Consider the following 18,117-nt stretch of genomic DNA (forward strand, 5'->3'; position numbering starts at 1 on the left):
TAAAATGTAAATAAAGTTTAGAAGCAAGTCACATTGAATGATGTGAGGCAGCTTACTCCAAAAATGTGTAATCCTTCCTACAAAATATGCATGGTGGTTACAATAATTCCTTTATCCTATCCCTATAATCTATTAGTCATGCAACAATTCAAGGATCAGCATGTTAATGAAATGATTCACAAAATATATTTCCTTAAATAAAAATGAACACTATAAACTTATTGCAAGGAGAGCCTTCCCATGAGGTACCATATACCAAACGAACCCTTGTGCAGGACTGGCTTGCAATCTATTCCACAAGAGGGCAATCATATTCTACTATAAAATGTATAGGATGAATACGGCTCAGTTTAGAAGTGGCTAGTTATTTCCAACTGAATGCAAACTGCTAAATACCTCCCCATTCTGTTGTGTTTGGAAAAAGTGAAACAAATATCTAATTTGAGATGACACTCTCTCTTCAGAATTGAAAATAAATAAGTTTACAGAAGCTAAGTGTTTTCTTGTTCCAAGTTTTTGAATAGTTTCAGATTTAATAGTTATCTGCAACCTGAAATACTGAAGGTATTTCACTGCCAGGATACCCAATTACCTCAGATTAAAGAACAAACAAATAATATAGACTGGACATGACATAAGTGATTATTAATACTATAGTCGGAGAGGAATGCTAAGATAGAAGACATTTTAGAAACTGAAAGTAAGTCCACTTTTCAAGAGCACAATTAAAAACATTCCAAGGGCAAAAAATATAAATTCATTCTTTTTGTAAGTTTGGTTCAGACAACTTACATTCTCAGTCTAGTGCCTGCTGTTCTTATCTTGCTGCCTGAGTGTTCCCCAGGTGAGCGCCATATACTCTGTCCTGACACTAGCAATATTTTCCAAAACGTCCTTTTCTGTCTAAGATCAGTGGCCCCTGGCATTATGCCCAGTCCTCAGCTTCCCAAATTCTGAGCTGAAATAAGGCAACCTGCTTATTCAGACACTCAGAAGTGCATCAAACTATTAGTAGATTTTGGTAAGCAAATAGAGGTGCCATATAATCACTTCTTTTGTAATTGTAGATGATGTAAACATTTAAATTCTTAATAATTTGCTGAATAAAGTTAATAATAAATAAATAAAGTTGGATATGTATGCTAATGAAATATATCTGTCAGGTACTGAAAGTGTTCTTTAGGCTGCATTAGTAAGGAGGGATATCCATTCTCTCTTTAGGTTTATACTGAGTGGCCTATTGTTTAGCTATAGGTTGGAAAGACTGTATTCAGAGTGAATCATCTACTCTACAAATCCGTCTTCTATGAAGTCCTTTTGTTTGGTAGCTTTCATTGAGAAATCTGCAAAACCGTCTCTGTTCAGGATAACAGATGATGCATTATTGTTTTGAACAACAAAAGATGCTGGAAAGCAATGCCTGTGTGTTGTTTATGTGTGATATTCTTCAGTCACAGGAATGAAACTTATTTTAAAAAGTGATTTAGAGAAATTTTCAATCAATCAATATTTTATAGAGATTATGAAATTTTACCTACTAAACAAGAGACATTGTGCATTATAAAGCCTTCACTATATAAAGCTCTCTGTCGAGCTTCAACTGACAGAAGGACTTCAACAATCATACAGAACCACCCTTAAATATGTGATCATAAAACACTCCCTGGTTCCTAGGCAAGGCTAGTTGATGATGGTGGGTTATAAATAGAGCTGGTCAAAATTTTCAACTGAAAAATGTTTTAAATGAAAAGATGTCTTTTTCCAAACTAAAAATGATCATAAAAAGCTTTTTAAAAAAATTCTGGTTTTAAAAAAACCTGGACATTTCAAAAAATTGTTTTTTTTTAAACTCCTTTCTCTCATCTAAAATTTTGCCCAAAATTTTTAAACAATGAAAAACTGTTGTTTCATATTTAAAATTACCTTGAAATTTTGAATTTTTTTGTGAAACTATGTTTCCTTTCTTTGACCAGTGTTAATTATAAACAAACCTCAGGCCCTTTACATGCTCAGGCAGATGTCTAGAAATGCAGCAACAAAATACTTACTGTTCTGGACTAGAAACTGAAGTCCTTCGCCCTTCCACAGCAATGTTGCTCTTGGGTCTCTTAACAACGTGAGGTCTTGGAGGACGAACCTATTATATACACATACAATGGAGACATTTAATCAAATACTCTAACAAGCATCAAAACAAAAGACACAATCCATATAAAATCTGCAAAAATTGATCCATTGTCAGCTTAGACATTGTTTCCATTCAGAATCCCTCTTGCAAATTTATATATTTCTGTGCCACACTAAAATTATAACGAAGTCTGAATTAAACTGAACTATAGTGACCCATATCATTAAAGGACTCTAAAGTAATGTGCAAATTTATATCTTAGTTTAGACATCTGGGCTAACGATTAAAATGGTTCAACTTATTTTACTTTTTTAAAGCAGCAATGTCATGTAAATGCTTTTGTCAGTTTGGAATCATATTGAAGATATGAGTAATTGGAAGAGTCAGGTCAAAACACTGACTGATGGGTATTAGCCATGTACTAAAAGTTTATTTCACTTCTGCACGCAGTAGATGAACAAATACTAGATCTTCCGACTGAGCCCCCAGATTGTGTGCTCCATGTAAAGACTTAATTGCTAAAATGAAAATGGGAAAGCCTTGTATTTTGTTGCACATTGTACTGGAGACCAGAGTTCAACTCCAAAACCACACACTGTTTCTTTGCCTGTTTGTAATAAAACTGATTGACTTTCTATAGTAATCGCTTCTGTGTAGGGAAGACAGCACTGAAGAAGTGAAAATAAAAATGAAAGCATGAAAAGCATTACCAATTTCCATGATGCCATAAAGAGTTTGGTCCCTTTTATCAGTTTAATAGAACATATTATTAGGTGTGTTTCCATGAACACTGAAGAGTTACATATGAATTTTATTCAGTAGCCCTTCAATAACTTCTGAAGTTTTTCTGCAGTTTGATGACATATTTGATATACAGTTTCTATTAGTCTTATCTGAAGTTACTACTTTATCATCTTCTGATGCCGAGAAACATTGCTTTTTTTGCCAGCACAGAACAGGAAATACACAAGCTTCAGATTAGGGAATGGAACAAACACAGGCCCCGATCATGCAAACGTTTACACACACGCCTAACTTTTCTCACATAAGCAGTATTATTGAAGTCAATGTGACTACTTGCATGTGTAAAGCTAAGTGCATACATAAGTGTTTGCAGGGTCAGGGCCACATGGTACAGACACCTTCTCCAATGGGAGTTTTTCATATGTAAGAATTGTTTTCATAACAAACCTCTAAGTTGTTGACTTAACCTAACATCAGTTTCAGCAAGAATCTCCAAAGCCCCCAAATAAAGTAAGGGGGGCTTCTAACTACAACTAAACTTCTGCCATCCCTAAATTTGTGTTTTCTTAATAGCTGCAATATACAGAAGGCTGTTAAAGGTCTACAACCTAAATGTTCTTTGGATGACGGATGGATTTGTTTGCAGTGAGAGATGATGGGCTCTCCTTCCCCATACCCCCACCCTTAATATGGTTATAGGAACATAAAGCTCTAATTTCCACACCAGGAAAAAGCACTGAATCCTGTGTGTAGGGTTTGCAACACATAAGCATGCATAAGATAATAGCAGAATTATTATCTTTTCAATTTTTGTTTCAAAGGAAATAGCATGCAGCAGAAATGATGGAGAAGTTCAGAGACGGATTGCCGCTATTCATGCGGATTGGAGGAAGGGCTTATAGGAAGGTCAGATGTTAAGGTCTTGAAGATCAGTCCTCACACAAGACTGTTCCTTTCTACAATAAAGACAACTTAAGAATGTGAATTTATGGCAGGAATGGAAGGATTAAGTTTGTGGCAACTTCCACTGAACTTGCAACGTGGTGAAACATGGAGAAAAGAACAACAGAGCTAATTAGACGAGCTGAGCTGTCAGAGTGCAGCTGAATGGCTCAGTGCCAACAAACAAAAAGAATGGGCTGGCAATCAGCAGGATCGATGGAGAAGACTGCTTCATTAGGGATGATAAAACAGAGAGAGAGGCAAGCAAGAGGGATACAGGGAGAGAGAAAGAGAGAGGGAAAGAGAGAAAGGAAGAAAGAAAGCTGTTTAATTAATCCTGAGCTGGAAGATGATGCATAAAGCTGGCTTGTCATCGTGCTGTGAACACTTTCACCTTTTGGGTGGTACTCAAGGGGGGACAACTTTGGATGGCTCCTCTAGTGTTACCAGCCCAGCAGTGTCTGGGGAAAAATGCTAAGAAGGATTTAGAGCACTGTTCTAGGGGGACTGCAGGGGAAAGTCAGGAAACAAGCCAATTCCTTGTTGGATTTGAAGCCGTATATATCCAAGCAGGCTGGGTTAAATGTGTACTGAATGAACAAAAACCTAGAAAATCTGATGGTATGAGGGCGTGTATGAGAAAGAAAGGGTAAATACCTAATGTAGAAGGGTTAAACTTGCACATAATAGTCCCTATTTTACCTTATACATTATTACTCAACACTTTAAGTGCTTTTCTTTAATTGAAAGAAGTTTCATTCCAGCCCACAGGTCCTGCTTACTATAAACAATGGTTCCTTTGTAAGGGTGACACATTCATTCCCCAAAAGTGAAATATAAAAAGCTTATTTCTTTTTGTTTCCTTACTGTGTTTTTATTTCAAATGCATCAGTGATGCATGCTACAAACATTCCTACCCTGAAAATGCCATCAACTAACATCTACATAAAGCAGTGGTTTTCAACCTTTTTTCATTTTCAGACCCCTAAAAAATTTAGAATAGAGTTGCAGATCCCCTTGGAAATCTTAGTTAGTCTGTGAACCCCCATGGGTCCTTGAACCACAGGTTGAAACCAACTGATCTATGGTAACAACCACCTTTTGTGGACCCCTTAGACATAAGTCTGTAGACCACCAGGGGTCTGCGGATCACAGGTTAAAAACCATTGGGATAAAGCATACAGTATTTCCTGGCAGCGAGCAAGGGGAGGCAGTGTTGTGTGGTGGTTGGGCCTGGGCACAGAAGTCGGGGTATCTGCAGTCCCCACCTTGGACAAGTCACTTCCTGATACCCACCTTTGTAGCATGCTCTAAGATACAGAGAGGGAAAAGCACTCTGTGCAAAATGTTATTCTTTATGCTAAAAACGTGTGTTTCATCTATTAAAAACAAAACAACAGTATTGATAAACACATAATCTATGTATTTAATAAACTTTAAAGATAAAGATATCAATTATGATATATCCCCCCCCCCCCCGACACTTATCATTTAAAGCCACATTACGGAAGCTCTGTATTCTTCTGAGTACATGCAAATACAATGTACAAGTCATACTTGCTGTAGCTATGCATAGTTACTGGAATGAAAGGTCTAGAAATGTATACTTTAAGAGCTATTTTAATCATACACATTTATCTTGATTTTCATTCTGATGAATGCAGCATTCCAGTTGCATTTGTTAGCACAGGCTGCTGAATGCAACAGGAGCTTTCATTACTACTTTCTAACCTTTTATTAATCACTTTGGGAGCAAAGACAGTTGACACAAACACATCATACTGAAGACTACTAATGTACTACATCTGAGAGATTAAACAGACTTGGCAAGATCTGCTTTGATGCAATACACTATTCAAACTGAAGCAATACTGTTCAGAAACATTTTGTCCACAGAAGTCCACACCACCAGCCTAGAGCAGAACAAGAGGAATGTGAAGTGCTACACGGAGTCTCTGGTTTTCAAAAGAAAAAGGGGAAAATTTGTTCCGTGTACCATATCCTGGAGGGTCTCCGATATCAATTACATTCAAGGAGATGCATAAGCATAGTTAGCACTGCCTTTTATACATGTACAAGGGACGTGTACGATGCGGAAATCCATAACAATGACTCTTAAGTGCCACACCCACAGTTTTAAAGAAAAAAACCATGCCATCTAAATATAAACTTAGGAACATGCACTGAAGGTTAAAAGTGAACCCACACCCGAATGCACTGGTTAACCTGCTTGCCTGCACATCACAGTGACTAAACATCTTTAGCAAATTTTAGCAAGAATAGATTTGAAAACTTGCTGAGTTGTTTAAAAAAAATATGTATATGTATATGTATATATATATGGAAGCAAGTAGAGAAAGCATTTGCCTTCTGATGAAATTATGCTCACTGGGCAGAAATCCTAAATAGAATTAAATACCCTCTGAGTTTGTTGCAAAAACAACTGTCATCCTGAACTGACACCAACTTATTTCCTTTGGTAAATAACAGTTACTGCCTCAGATCTAGCACAGTCTCCATTTTTAAAGGCATCTGGAATAGTTAATATGCAACAATATGGCTACAAATCAGTGTTTAAAATAGAAAACTGCTTAAACATTTCCTTGCCTAACACAGGTGCTGCACTGATTTCTGGGTAGCTTTTCTGTAAAAGTGGCATTTCGTCTTACCAAGATGTTGGTGCCTGAAATTTTTTATACTATATACAATCAAATGGATCTCCAGCTAGCATTTTAAATGAGCATTATGCACATTTCTATACAGGGCACAATGTGGTACTGCCCAGATACAGATTTTCTATTCTTTAGATCTATCCAACTCAACTACTCTGGGAGCAAAAATTTAACAATCAATCCCAATGCATTTACAGCAAGACCTGGGGAAAATAAATAACTTAGTGTCAGATTTTTGCTTCCTTTCATGTTTGAGTTTAGTGCAAGTCTTCAAAAGCTCACTGGCTAAAAATGTATGTCAGCCTAGAAGGATTTTTGGTTTAAATAATCACTACAAGAGTAAAAACAAATGTCACACAACGGCAGCATCAGCTACCTGCAGAATTGACCTACAGCTGCAGAATTTGCCAAAGAAAAGCAGAATAAAATGCAGGTCCCAAGGTTGTGCCACAGCAAAGAAGGAGGCAGTTTAGGAGCATAATTCCAATGTTGCTTTTTGCAAGATTCAACAGTCCAAACTACCAAGATTTAGTAATGCTACTGAGAGCGCAATTCAGGCAGTGTTAAGCTGCGGCAAAGTGCGGCAAAACTACCAGCTACTCACGGGCCTAGATGAACGCTGTATCTTTGGAGGAGGCGGCCGAGGTGGACGTACTCTTTGCTGCTGTATCAAAGTGGAAACTTAGTAATCAGTACATTAAAATATAATCACCGCACAAGAAAATACCTTTGATTTTGCATCAATAGCAGTCCAAATGGACAACAGCATGTGCTTTAACCCCACTCTATACTCACCCCAACTGGTGCAAATACCTTTCAAACACAGGAACACTGTCCTAACCAGTAAACAGAAAGAAATAGTAGAAGAGCTCTGTGTTGTTAGGGTGCATGTCTGCCTCCTAGGTGTAAATTATAGCAGATGAAGCTCAGCATACAAAGCTCTCTAGATTATACTGTCCAAAATGTATTACGACTTGAGGATAATCAAGGTGCACCATAACTGATAATTTCAAGTACTCTAGATGACACTTCAGGATAGAAAATTGGAGAATGATACTATAATTAGCTTTTCTTCCCTAAGATTCCATGAGTGATTTTAATGTTCATAAAATTCAGGGTATGTCACTAGAATAGAAGACTGGTGGCACAGCCACAGCTGGCCCAGGCCTTTACAGGGTTCCAGAGTTCAGGCTCCAGCCCAAGCGCCTACATAGTCCCGCAACCCAAGTCCCATGAGCCTGAGTCAGTTGACCCAGGCCAGCTATGGGTGTTTAATTGCTGTGTAGATGTACCCAGTGTGACTGAGGCCCCGAACCAGTAATGCACTTAGGCTCAGTAGACCACCTGTTAAAATCAACTGGACTTTTCATGTGCCTGAAGTTGAATACATGCTCAAGAGCTTTGCTGATTGGGGGCTAGGTGCAATACCTAAAGCCAGGAGTAGAGTGAACAGGAGCTATGCAAGCTTTCTGTATTTACTTCGGTCATTGCACCGGCAACCCCAACCTACTATACCAGGTCCTGGGCCTAACTTGGAGCAAAAACTACTGAAGGGCAAGCCTGTGTGAGGTGGACAAATAAGGACTAGGATGGAATCCGTCAGAGTCATCATCACTTTTGAATGAAGACATACGTCTCCAAAAGTGAAAGGTCAATGTATTAATTGAAGGTGCCTATTTTGGTCCCCATAATTTTAAATTTTGTGTTGGCCAAGTTCTTGCTGCTGTAACTTTGCTAGAAATACTCCTATTCTGCGGCTTCTGATTACATAGCATAATAATAAGCTTCATACAAGCAAGATTTTGTGTGCACCCTACTGTTCTGCAGAACTAAGACTCAAGGGAACCAGGTGAGTTAACGCTGAATTAAAAGACCCCAAAAATTCCAAGTGCATTGTAGTGCTGAGGACTTGTTAAAAACTAGAGTGGAATGTCCTTCTAGTGATTGCTTAAATGCATATGTGCTTGGAGAGAAATGAACAGAAGCCTGCAAAGAAGTGAATACAATAATTTCTATACATGTCTGCTAGAGAGAATAGCAACAATTGTATCACTACCTGAAAAGTACCACACATTCTGCAGATAAGACTTTTGTCAACTGTATGGAGAAAGGATACATACAGGCAGGGAGAATCAGATTCAAAAATAAAGTCTACTCAGCCAGGTTAGTATATTTCAGTGAAGATGAAGTCTCCATCACTCTATCTCAGCAGCAGTTCTCAACTTTCTGCTGGAGTGACCTTTGCTCTGGACTGCAGATGGACATCTCCTCCCCCTATACTCCCACCCACACACACTGCTCTGACACAGCTCTGCAATCCAGCCCTTTTCTGTCATTCACACTCTTCTTTTCTGGTCTCTTGCTCCTATCCAATGTATTTAAAAAACACATTTTGCATTTGCTGATTTTTACTTTATTGTTTGCTGCCCCACCCCTTCCCATTCAACAGAAGCCATGGGTTTGGGGTCTGTTAGTGGTTCTGGAGTGCCAGGCAGCACATACTGTCATGGGTCAATTCCTTACAATGATAAGAGAGAAGTTTGGACAGGGGAGTTGATGCCAGAGTCCGTCCATGCAAATGCTTCCAATAAAAGTCATCATAGGAACAAACGGATTCTCACAGTGAAATGATGGCTCCAGATTCATGTAGCTTTCTTTCCTTAACCAAAATTTATCATTCCTCTCTTCTACTACACTCCTCCCTGGGACTAGCCTGGGCTTCAGTCCATCTTCCCTCCCCATCTGCTCTGGCTTGGAATTTCTGCCTTAATATATTTAACTTCCTTCACAGAGCTTGGGATATTTATTTTTTATTAGGTTGTAGCAGTCTCATACCTTCCGCAATTTATTTTCCTATTCGTATGCACAGCATTTATTTTACCTTAGTTAGTGAACCTCTGGCTCACCGAAGAGGAGCAGCCCTGTATGATCGCTACAGTATTCTTTTTATATTACTTGCATTTTTTTTCTATGCTTACACATCTGTTTGCCTCTTGCATATATGTTTTGTTTTTTATTTGTGTAGAAAACTTAAAGAATAGTACCTGACAGAACTGCCACGATGGAATAGTGATTTAGAAAATCTTAGTGTTTTCCTGATGCCACAGATTGAAGGGTGGTAGGAAGGTCAGTAATTCTATTTACCAGGGCTGTTTTAATTAAAAAAATGGTTTAATATTTCTTATCTAAGAAAAGTAAAAAGTCAGTCAGTAAAATGATATTAGGCAACGTTTTCAATAGAAGTTGATGCTACCACTTCGTCAGAATTAGTTCATTTCACCAGTCGCTTTTCTTTACTATAGTCTATTGTGGAAACTGCCTTTGGTTTAGGATCTGAATGGCCTTGGAACAGCAAAATCCAGGCAAGTTTTGGAGAAAACACGGCAAGACTATGGCATCAATAGCATCAGCTGAGGAGCCAGAACCAACAGTTGTATTGTTAAATCATCTGAAAACAGGCAACCCCTTCTGAGAGGGACTGACTACACAGCATCTCAGGATTACCTCCTACTGAGATGATCAATACACTGATCACAGCCATTGCAAAGGCACATACAACTGAACATTATTTGCCCACTTTTATTACTCACTTGGTGATTTTGTTGGAGAGAATGTGACAGGATTCATTATATTACCTGTACATATTGTCACTTGCTAACAAAGAAAGGCAATGACAATAAAGCAGGTTTAATTCCTTTTATAAAGGCTATCCCTCCAATCACACTGGAGGATGCACCATTACTTGCATGCCTTTTTTCCTTCATGGAGTTATTAACGCACACTGTATAATCTCCACATACAAATCAGAGAAGCACACAGAGGAATGACAGCATCAAGGATATTCTCTTACAGCAGTAACTGGAGAAGTTGGTGGATAGTAAATGATTTCATTTTTTTCTTCTTGCCTATTCGCAAAAATAATTTAATTCTTCTGTCTGTCATACATCACTTAGTATTATTTCAGCATTGCCAACCCTGTTCAAAAGTCACTAGTTAGATCTCAAAAAATCATGCAAATAGCTTAAAAATTATGAGATTAAAAAAAAGTAAATGTTGTGGGTTCTTTATTTATCATCTGGCCTCTGAGTCATTAGGGTGAACTTGGATAATGTTTTCAAGCTCTTCTCAGAGTCTCTGAGGGCTAGAATCTTACTTTTTAAAAAAACAAAAATGAGATTCTGACCTAAATAATTTGACTACAGGAGCTGGGGTTTTAAGAAAAACACAAATATTACAAGCTTCATGATAAAATCACAAGAGCTGCAACACTTACTTACAGAGGTTCCCCACTGTCTGCCTCTTTCTCGCCCTTGCTCTGTGTCTGGGCAATTTACATTGGCTTTTTTAACACCGTATTATGCTGGAAACTCAAATCTAATGTTATGTCCACTATTGTCTGCACTCTCTTTCCAGGATTTCTTTCCTCCTTTAATATACTTTCCCCTCGACACCAGCATTCATTCACCCTGATGCTTTTCTGCACCTTTTTGTTTCACTCATTACAGTCTTTAGCTCCCTTTCCCTATTAATGTTATGCACATGTGCAAATGTTTTGCTAGATCAGGACCGTAAGTCACTGCTGGAAGCCAACCCAGGATGGATTCATCACTGTGTTGCCATTAGATGGCTGTTCATTTGCATTTGGTGGCCACAGCCCAGCTCCCCAGTGGACACATATCAGTCTCATTCCAGGTGACACCACTGTTACTAGTTTCACCAATGAAAGGAAACCCTGAATAGGTTACAGGGATTTTACTGTCCCTCCCACCTCTGGAATTGGTACCTCCAATCAGGTTGGGGCTCATTGGCAGGTAGAGTGAAGCTGGACTACAGACAGCACAGCACTTAGTGGTACTAACAGGACATGGAGTGTCTGGCCTGGCTAGATGTACAGTTGCTTGCAGATGAGCCAACATCTAACTACTGGGGCTTAGGAGGAAACTTTACCTGGGGACTGGTTATTCCCCTCTGCCTACTGCAAGCTTTCTTGCACTTTGTCTGAAGCAGCCGGTACTGGCCGGTATTGATGGCAGGATATTGGCCGAGATGGACCCCTGGTCTGATGCAGTATGATAATTCTTATGTTCCTATGAGCAGCAGCACGGATGGACTCCAGAGGAAATCTCAACCAGCTACTCTTTGGTCCAGGATGGGTGCTGTGATGCAGGGCCTTGGGGGAGGGAGGAAGCTTTGTTCTTTCCCTAGAAAGTATTCCATTAGAATGCTCCAAATTGCCTAAGGCTAGAATAAGGCTTGATTTGAGACAAGTCAATGCACATTGTGTGCAAGTATCATTTTTGTTCCATGAGATAAGCACAAAATCCGTGCAAGTGAACATGAAAATTACCATATATATTGCTGTATAAGCCAAGAGATTCAGGCTGAAATTCAAAGGCCACAGGGGGAGGAAGAGAGGTGTGACAGGGGAAGGGAAAGAGCAAAGCACCAAGTCTACACCAAATGAGAAAAGTAGCTTCACAAGCATGCATGACATTTAAGACACAAACACTGAAAGCACACATTTGGCTTATACATGGGGCACTGACTTATCATTGAAATTAGAGGCCCGTTTATATGCAAGTCAGTATTTAAAGTACATGTTATGCTGGAACAAGTTGGGGGGGAGGAAAAGGGGGAGGAAGGGAACACAGAACAGTAAAGTACCCTTCTAAAGAAGGTGGGACCCAAATACCCCTTAGGATATACCAATGCATATGCCAAAACACAGAGAGTTTCCTGAACAGGCAAAACTACACAGATGGGGAAGTTCTATTTCCAGGGGCAATTATTCCAGGAACAATGAAGCCACAAAACAGGCCAGCACCCACTGCAGTATAGGTAGTGACAAATTTCCCACAATACCTGCAAGAATGGATTAAGACAGGATATGTGAATCCATACCTTGGGCTGGAAAGGGGGTCTATGAACTGCAAAGTCTGGATCTAATGACTGAGGGGCAGGGTGGTAAAGACACCCACAAGCAGTGGTGGAGCGTACCACAAGAACTGGGGTGGAGGTGATAGCAGAGAGCTGGGAGTTCTGTGAGCCCTTTTGTAGGAGAAGGAGGCACCTTGACTGGATTGAATTCAGGCACCATTTACTTTTGATCCACCAACGAATGATTATTCCACTCAAAGCCCCATGTTGGAAAGTGCCTATTTGTTTTCTAAACAGGTCTTACTTATGAAGTTTCATTTTAAATATAGGCTTCCAATCAGAACCATTCAGCTTTTATGAGGAGTGCTTTTCCAGAGCTTACTGATGAAGCTTACTTCTTTGTACATACAATTATTAGAGAGAGACAGGCCCATTAGATCATCAACAGTCCATACTTTTGCAAGTGCAGAACTGCTCCTTAGAATACTACTTCTAGTGATTTATCCAGTCTAGTTTAAAATGGATCCAGTGGCTTTCACCACTTCCCATGCCAGCCTATTCTACACACATAATAGTTCTTACAATTAAAAAGTTAAGCCACTTTAAGAAAATGTCACTTCAGCTTTAGAAGATTTTGGTTTCCTTGAGGTTCCTCAGGAGGAATCAGTTTATAACAAATATGTCATAACTTACAGAACTGTAACCCAAGCAATGGCAATTCAAAGCCTGGCCCCAATAGCCTGATCCGGAATTCATCTCCTTCACTTAAGTGCTGCTGAAAAAACAGATCATTGTGGAATGCTAGGTGTGTTTCTCTCTCTCTCTCTCTCTCTCACTCACACACACACACACACACACACACATATCTGAGCTCAAATAAGCTTTGTGTAAGAAGGCTTTTAATCTCTGAACCTTTCCTCTGGTCATTGTTGAGATGAAAAAGCAAGATCACATATCTATGGCAGCATGGTTTCCGAGACACTCACACTGACAAGTAACTACTATGGCTAAATCAACATTGTAAAGCGCAACACAAAAAGAACAGGGTAAGGGCAATAGAAAGTAATTGACATACAGGTCTACCAGAAGATAAGTTATTTGCCCTTTGCCAGAGCCTCATTTTTAATGTTGATGTTAATATCTGTCACCAGGATGGGATAAGTAAATATATTCATAGTATATGAAGATCGTATTTACTAGAATAGCATCTGATTGAAGTTAATTTATTGATGCAGCAAAACACATTGTTTCTAAAAGGTCAGTAGGGGAACTGGTGTTGGAATATCAACTTTATTACCTGTGCTGCATGGATGAATGGGTACAACACAGTGCATGGCTGCATTGCTAAAAGCAGCTAAATTACCATACTAGGCATGTTTCAGAGTAGCAGCCGTGTTAGTCTGTATTTGCAAAAAGAAAAGGAGTACTTGTGGCACCTTAGAGACTAACAAATTTATTAGAGCATAAGCTTTCGTGAGCTACAGCTCACTTCATCGGTATGCATCCAATGAAGTGAGCTGTAGCTCACAAAAGCTTATGCTCAAATAAATTTGTTAGTCTCTAAGGTGCCACAAGTACTCCTTTTCTTTTTGCATACTAGGCATGTTCTTGAACGCATGTACTGTAGAGCCTTTTCTATGAAGGGAAAAGTCTAAATTAGGACATTCTTACTCATCTCTATTTAACAACATACTTTCTTATTCTGGGTATTTTCTTAATTGTGTTGTTCCAAACATTTCTGAAGTGACAAGACACTAAGCAACTTTACAGAAAGCTAATTCTTAGATGCTTAGTGGGCGTTGATTTACTAATTATTAGACAAGTCATTTTAAACCATAAGCTGCCTGGCAATAATTCTTAGAAATTTTTACAATGCAAAGGGCACATATTTGAAAATGATATAACCAAATAGATAATAAAATAATTTATACTACATCCATGGAATATAACTATTTATTTTTTCACACCAGGGAAAACTTTTTAAACAAAAAATAATTTTCAATGTGTGAATTAACAGCTGGCAAGCAGATTATTATCTCAAACTATAACTGGGTAGATCTGTTGCAATAAAGCAGTTATTCTTCAAAAATGGTATTGAAAACAGAGCCTTTATCAGTAGATTAGAGGTGTTATTTCATTTGCAGCAACAAGTGCAGCTAGAAAAAGCTATGGACAAAGGCAGGGCGTAACTGTAAACAAGAAAAATTCTGCTCATTGGCACATGCAGTAAGAAGTGTTTGCTCACAATCACAGAAGCTCTAATTCTAGAGGGAAGGGGAGAGGATGTTTAATGGATTCCACAGCAGAGTTTCTTATACATGAAAATCATGGCTGTCTCAAAAACATAGGATGGTTTTGGAAAATGTTACTATGTTTTAAAGATAGACACTGGGGCAAGAGATGGACTGTTTTGAATGTATCAACACTTACTCTCTCTAGAAGGGTTCTAATATGTTGATTTTGGAACATGAACTGGACGCTCAATAAAAACTGAGACAATAATCATGCTGAAAAATGTACTGAACCAAAAATGATTCAGTAAGGAAAGCAGGTGGAATCTATGAGGCAATTGCTTTATAATCAGTAGCACATACACTATTTTATACATACTTTCATATGCAGAGCTCACAAATTGGGATGACATGACTACATATGTTTTTAATTCGTATGTCAGGAACAGAAATCTCTGTGCTTTAAACAGAGGTCTCCTTCCTTCAGTCACATTAGAGGATTGGAAGGGTAGCACAGGCAACTAAAGAGATACAGAAAAAAGTGACACCTCCCCCTGCACCTGGCTTGTCCTAAAGATGTGCCATGAACCTATGATGAGGGAGAGAAAGAGTCACAATTAAACACTCTCATTAGCTTAATGAGAGGGACTGAGAAAATTCCCTTGGTTAACAACTGGAGAGAGAAGTGAACCACAGAGAAAGGATCACCACTTTGTGGGCCCGTAAGTGTGCTTGGCATGACACCAACATGGGTACCTCCAGATGTACCTCCAAAGTGACAGTGATCAATAAAGCTATTTGGAACATTCCACATTATCAAACCAGGGACCCCAATAATGTCCAGAATAGCCCCAGCCACCATGAGACTGTCGGGAGCCAACTCACTGAGATATGTAGGAGCGATTTCCCCTCCCCACCCTCGACAGAACTGGGTTTTTTGAAGCTTTGTTTTTATTATCAGTTTTCCCTCAACTCAGACCAGTACGATCCACCACAGTGGAAGCCAAAGGATCCTTTCTTTGTGGCTTCTCTAGGATGAGAGGGCCACAAGCCTTTTCTCAGAGGAATCAATGGTAAAGCACACAAGCTACACCCATAAATCCCATGCTCTGCAAATCATCCCAGAATAGCTGGATGTTTCTTTTACATTCCATTACGTTTTCATGTTTTAGTATTAAACATGCCACCTTTTAGACAGAGATGGAGCCTGAATCTGGGGATAGAAAAATCCAGAGATCGTTGCTTAGACCAGGGATTCTCAACCTTTTTCTCCCTGAGGCCCCCCTATAAAAACTCCAGGGCCCAGCAGGGGTGGAGAGGCCTTGGGACAGGGGCCTTGGGCATAGGCGTAGTTTGACTTCTATTTTTTGGGGGGGGGGCGGGGTGAAGGGAGGGGCACGAGCCATCTCCGCATGGCAGGATCCAGGAAGGAAGTGCCACCTCCTGACTCTCCAACCAGCCTGTCCTGGTTGGGGGAGGAAGGGAGCGGTGGGGGAAGAGAGGAGAACACGTAACCAAAAATTTTAACTCAGAGGTGGAGGGCTTAGCTCAAAAAGTTTTAAAACAGCTTAGGGTGCAGGGAGGAAGGGAGCTGGGGCTGTCTGCAGGCACGGGGGTATCTCAGGGTGCAGGGAGGGGGTAGTTGGGGCTATGTGCAGGGAGAGAGGTACCAGGGACTGTGTGCGGGGGTAGCTCAGGGTGCAGGGAGGGGGTAACTCAGGGTGCAGGGAGGGGGTACTAGAGGCGGTGTGCTAGGAGGACTCCCCTGCAGTCCCAGTTCCCAGAGCGGTCTGCCAGCCACAGAGCTGGGTCTCCCCACCTGGGGGGCTCTTACCGACTGCCTCTGTAGGAGCAAAGGGGGCTGGGAGCTGAGGATCAGCTTCAACTTGGGGAACCAGCAGGAGAGGAGGGAACGCTGTTGGTGCCTGCTCCATGGCACCAGCCAGAGCAGCAGCTGCCCCGCACTGCCTGGCTCCGGCTTCCCACCTCCGACCTGGCCAGGGGGCAGGGAGAGGAGATGAGGGTCGGGGGGAGGTCAGGACTGCTGTGCTCTTGCCCTGCAGTTTGCGGGGGGAGGGAGGGAATGCCCTCCATGTCCCCAACTCTGCCCATGGGCTCAGGGCTTCTGCCCCAAAGGGAGTACCAGTGCTTGGGGCTCCGGGATTCATCCCCGCAGGGGCGCCAGGGATCAGGGCTTCAGCCACAGGGCCCCACAGACCCCTTGAAGGGGGGGTCCACAGACCCCCTAGTTGAGAACTGCTGGCTTAGACTTCTTCTATGGAGCATTATGATTTAAAACCAATTCTGTGTTTAAAAGTGCAATTCTATTTTAAATAGAAGACAAACCACTTTCTTTACAGAGTTCAACAGGAAATGTTTGAAATACTGTTTTAATTATCTAGAGAAGACAGCATTTTGTTATGTTTTACAGAATTACACATGCATATTTTTTCATGGGTGAGCTGTGTTGAGCAGACATTTTCAGTGCATGCCCTCAAAGTAGCATGTATTCTTATACGATGTTGACAGGAGGAGTATTTTGTAGTGGTAGTGGTTAATTTGTAGTGGCATTTGTGGTTTGAAGGCTCGTCAAGATGTCTGATTATTTCCCATGCAACTAGCTCCAGTGATGGGAAAGTTCACGTGCTGTGTAAAAAAAGGCAGCAAAAGAAACCACAGAAGAGGATGCAAAAGTGAATTGGGACTCTGGCCACTTGGTTACTGAAGTTTCACTTTTTTTAAATGTAGTGCGGCTAGCTGCAGTCAAAACACTAACAAAAATTAAACTCCTCTTCAGATTCCATAGTCAAATGACAGATATTCTAAGACACTGCACGGGAATGCAGTTCTGTATGCTATACGTAGTGCATGGGTGACAGGCACCTACAGAACATAAACATACTGAGAACCTAGGGCCTTCATTACCCCAGAACACCCTACAACATGCTCAAGTTATACCCCCAATCAAGTTTATTTTTGTTCACACACAAAGGCTAGAAGCATCACATTCCAGGCAGCTAAACCTTCAAGCCAGAAAGTTTATCCTTTGTATTGCCATCCAGTTTCTGGCTGTTTTGTTTCTGAAGAATAGGTCCCTTTCTCTGAGCATTCCTTATGCAACATGCTTTAGCCATTAATACCTTTCAGATATTACATTTGCAACAATGCACTAGCTTATACGTGTGCATCAGTCATACAGAAATAGATCAGTAAAACAAAGGAGAATCCACCACTTACAGAGGGATTTTCTCAGAAAGCAAACACTTCACTCAACGAAATCCATTTTGACAGCAGTTTGCTGTATCCCCTCTATTATTACTGCAGTTGTTGGTGTTTTAATAAGGGCTCTATGCCCACGGCACTCACACCCAGTCCAGCTTCTTCTGGATCCCGCAGTGAAATCTGAATCCTACATTTATGGTATCACAGGTTCCAAACCTGCATTGATAACTGTGTGGGCACAGGAGAATATCCCTAGAATCAGGGCAAGTCTATTGCCACTGATCTGTCGCAAACTCAACAT

At 40.4% G+C, this 18,117-nt stretch overlaps 1 protein-coding gene across 13 annotated transcripts in view; it reads right to left on the reverse strand.

The window, feature by feature from the left end:
- The window catches only part of DENND1A (DENN domain containing 1A), a 379,559-nt gene that overhangs the window by 22,122 nt on the left and 339,320 nt on the right, over positions 1-18,117 (reverse strand). For 6 of the 13 annotated variants that reach the window (XM_038374762.2, XM_043498903.1, XM_038374764.2 and 3 more), the window contains 2 exons: positions 7,091-7,150; positions 2,049-2,137 (listed from right to left, as the gene is read on the reverse strand). In XM_038374762.2, coding sequence (XP_038230690.1) covers positions 2,049-2,137; positions 7,091-7,150 — 149 coding nt within the window. The remainder of the gene's footprint in view (positions 1-2,048; positions 2,138-7,090; positions 7,151-18,117) is intronic. The other 7 variants (XM_038374765.2, XM_043498901.1, XM_038374763.2 and 4 more) reach the window with 2 other exon arrangements.

This window comes from Dermochelys coriacea, chromosome 16 (assembly GCF_009764565.3).
Source record: "Dermochelys coriacea isolate rDerCor1 chromosome 16, rDerCor1.pri.v4, whole genome shotgun sequence".
Taxonomy (NCBI): domain Eukaryota; kingdom Metazoa; phylum Chordata; order Testudines; family Dermochelyidae; genus Dermochelys; species Dermochelys coriacea.